This window comes from Polypterus senegalus, chromosome 5, assembly GCF_016835505.1.
Source record: "Polypterus senegalus isolate Bchr_013 chromosome 5, ASM1683550v1, whole genome shotgun sequence".
In the NCBI taxonomy this organism is placed as follows: domain Eukaryota; kingdom Metazoa; phylum Chordata; class Cladistia; order Polypteriformes; family Polypteridae; genus Polypterus; species Polypterus senegalus.
The window spans coordinates 115,580,403-115,584,408 of record NC_053158.1 but is presented as its reverse complement, the minus strand read 5'-3'; the positions used below and the strand labels follow the sequence as shown (position 1 = coordinate 115,584,408).

General features: G+C 34.1%; 1 protein-coding gene across 3 annotated transcripts in view; it reads left to right on the top strand.

Moving 5' to 3' along the window:
- The first annotated feature begins 338 nt into the window (after positions 1–338).
- cdk5 (cyclin-dependent kinase 5) overlaps positions 339–4,006 on the top strand; it is a 190,006-nt gene continuing 186,338 nt past the window's right edge. For 2 of the 3 annotated variants that reach the window (XR_005633748.1, XM_039753251.1), the window contains exon 1: positions 339–591. Coding sequence is in view for 2 of the 3 variants with exons in the window: in XM_039753251.1 (XP_039609185.1) it covers positions 555–591 (37 nt within the window). In the remaining variant the exon portion in view is untranslated. The remainder of the gene's footprint in view (positions 592–4,006) is intronic. The other variant, XM_039753250.1, reaches the window with a different exon arrangement.

Below are 4,006 nucleotides of genomic sequence, written 5' to 3'. Positions count from 1 at the left end.
TTTTATTAAAGGTTTCTTTAAGCTTTTGAGCTTTACACATGGAATTCTACTAAGTTAACAGATATGTGCCATTAATTATTTTGACTAAGTACATCCAAGTCATTTAAATATTTAATACTAACAACTTTAGACATCCAACATGGTGTTTTTGAGTTCAGCGCAATTACATTTATTTTTTTTGTAACTGTAATCGCGCTGAACTCAAAAACAGCAAGTATTACTTTAAAACCTAACATTTTCACAGCACTCGAAAGGACGGGAATAAATGAGGATTTACGGATGCTGTATCCACCGGAACAGAAGATGGCAGTAATGCACCACAAGGTATAGAAATTATCGAATAAAATAAGGAAATCCTGCTAACAATTGGTTACTGGTATCTTAGCGGATAAACACACGATAGACTGTTGTGGTGTCTGTCTTGCATGGTAATCATTTGAAAAGAGACCCTGAAGTCATATACCATTAGCTGTTCCAAATGCCATCGTTATAATTGCTAACAATATTTATTTGTAATTGCTTCTACAAAACATTGGATTGATATACAGGAAGCCATGCAGAAATATGAAAAACTAGAAAAGATCGGAGAAGGTAAGCTTATTTGGTTGTTCCACAGTTTAAATGCGTTTGTCATATGAAGCTGGTTTTTCTTTAATTTTCATCTTTAAGGCTGTTTATTTGTTGCAGTTCATGTCTTGTATGAACTGTCCGTTTTAATGTAAACGAGGCCCAACTTGGCCTCGGTTCTCGAGTGAAATCCGTGCAAAGTCGCATCTTGGACTAGAGGGTAACTACAAAGCTTTGTGTTTAGCGGGCACTTTTCCCAGATTATATACCACAAATAACGTTAAAACGTATACACAATAAGCTGAAAAATTTTAATCAGTTAGTCTTTACTGTCTAGCACTGTAGTAACAACTTCTGTTTGAATTTTGCCATTTGTGGTAGCAGATGTTTAGAAGGTAATCAATAAACAAAGAAACATTTCATTTCAACATTTAGCTCATTTCTGTATTTGTATTACATTTAAAAAAGAAACGAACCAAACATTTTCAATTCTGTCCAAAAAAATTATTTTCAAGTCTTGAAATTTGAAATTTAAATTTTAGACACATTTATTATTAAAATCGTTACCACATTTCATCTTTGTTATTTACCTAATTTTGCCAGTGAATATCAAAAGTCTGTTCCAAAAGTAATGGCAGAACAAGCATGTTTACCTAAAATTAAACATAATGTCAGCAATTGTCTTTGTAATTTTCCCCAAAAAGTATATGGTCTGATATTTTGTTCAAATTGCTGGTGACATTCCTCTGTTTTGAATGTCATGTTTTTCTCCTGAGTCCTCCATACTGTAAAATGATGGATTCATATTTTTTGGAAATGGCCTTATGAACTTTTCTAGACTTATGAACAGTAATATTTTCTTCTCTAGCATTATTACACATTCCTTGGTATTGTTGTGTCTTAAATGCATTTTGCTGAAATGCCAAAGTTTCAGCCTTTACAGTATATTGAAGTGGTAGCATTCAAGTAATTTTCAACTAATTATGCTATTAGCAAGATATGGCTTTTTGTTAGCTTCTTAATTAATATGAAAGTGGTTGGGATAGAAACACACTTTCGCACATGGCTTCTGGATATTGCCACAAACAACAGTAAAATAACAGATGATGGTCAGTTATGCCCTGCTTATAAAACCATGCAATTGAAAAATGTTGTAATGACTTTTTTCATATCACTGTATATACTGTGTACTATAAAATGATTGACTTCATAGTTGTGTCGAACCACCCCCCCCAATAAAATTAATTTAACATGATGTAAATTTGAAAAATTACTGTATCTTAAATTCCAAACAATACCCCAGGAAATGATGTATCTTCAACTACATGTAGAGGTCTGCAGTCTGCAATCCTTTTTTAATAAAAAACTGTGGTTAATGCTTTAGATTTTTTTCATTCATGAACGCAAGTCAAGTTGTACATTTATGAATTGCAGTCTTCCTCAGAATTTTGCTTCCTAATCATATTTTTAATTGTGCCCTTATGCATATTTTTCTCGTAAGCAATAAGCCAAGCATGTTATACTTCTGTGGTATTTAAAGTTGCCCTCACTAAATAATTGAAATACTGTGTGGAATATCCCTATTTCTATCCGCATTTTCTTTCAGTCCTAAATTGTTAAGGACTAAATCATTACTAAGTGATATTTCTTAACTCCCATCCCTGTCCCTAATGTTGGATTTAGGGATTTTTAATGAGTGATTACAAAGAGTTTTTTGTGTGGGTGTATATATGTCTTATAGTTTTTCCTATGAATGTCAAACTTTTTTAATGATTTGTTTTTAATAGAAAAACAGTAACATGGTTTCATAAGGAATGAAAAATTAAAGTCTAAAATTTCCATTTTTTAATTGACAAAAATAACATAGTTACATATGAATCCAGATCGAAAGAAACATAAAAGTAAGTTATATATGACTAAAGATTAAGAAAGAGGAAAATAGCACAGGTGAAGATTAAGTTGTCTTTGTAGGCGAAGGTTGACTGTCTTCATGTTTTATAGCATCATTGTTGTCATGTCTGGTTCTGGTTTTCATAACTTTAAGCAGAATTCTGCTTCTAAATTTAACCTAGTCCTGTATTTATTTTTAACACTAGAATTACCAGAGCCTACGAAAAAACTCGTAAATCCGTCCCACCTTAAATTGCTTCTTAAAATCGTTCACAGCTCTCCACCAGCGTCTCTTGTCATCTAAATGTGCTGATAAAAATCAGGCTGCAAGCAGCCGGCTATTTCATCCCCCCACCAACTTAGAACGTGCACAAACTTCTCTCATTCATGCCTTGATTGATTTTCTGGGAGTGAAGTGGAGTTTTAGAGTGGAAATAATAGATCGTTGTTTGGAACACACACATTTCATGTCTGTTCCGTTTCTACAGTAATCTGTGTAAACACATTGTCAAAACAGAAACGTTTTTTATATTCTACTAGTAGATGACAAAATGTAGGCATAAACTATATAATGTATGAAGCCTGAAGTATCAAAAAAATACTTTCACAAAAGATACAAATCTAACACAACAATTGCGCTTTTATTCAAAAATATAACTGCAGAAACAAAAAGCCGCCTTAACATGCGACATTGACATCCGTTTATTATGACTTCCTCTGTGGTGCAATAGAATCAGCTGCCGATTGGGAATCAAAAGGTGGCGAGTTCGATCCTGCACCACTCCATTTTGAGAAGTGAACTGCTCTTAGTCTTACTATTTTAGAATAAAAACATACATTTGATTTCAGTCTGTAACAGCCGGTGTAATTTATGATACTTGTAAAGGTTAGCTTTGTTTTGTTTTTTTTTACTGTTTTATTATCTCAGCCACGTTCACGAGCCCAAACACACCCCACCCCTGCATCTGACACTGCTGTTTTCACATAGACGCGCTATAACAGAGGTAAACTCAGCTCCCTTCTACATCGGAGCAAGAATGCACATACCATTGCTTGCATACTAAAGTGTCAGCAGGCACTTTTCGTGGCATTACACACATTTTTGAGCATGCCTTCTGCACACTACTTGTGACTTTAGGCTTTAGGAAGTAAGTAAATAAATAAAGGTAAATCGTGTCATAAAATGATTTCTTCAAAACGTCGAATGTTATTTATTTGGCCCGGACATGCTCAAAAAATACATGTGTAATGCCACAAAAAGTGCATACACTAAGTGGTGCACCGAGAGTAACAATGCTAAAGCAGCGATGGTATTTGGAATAGTTTGGCCATTCTGTGCACCATTATATGGTTACAGGTTGATAACAATCAGATGCCTTAAACTAATAAACAATATGCGGTTAATTTCAGTGTATTTGATAAAGCTGTGTCATGGATGCGAATCTAAAAAATAAAGGAAAACCACACAGGAACAGTAGCACTGCTTTGACACTGGGTAATGCCAGTTTGCAAATCCAAGCCAAAAACCCGACATGAGAATGTAAGTGGC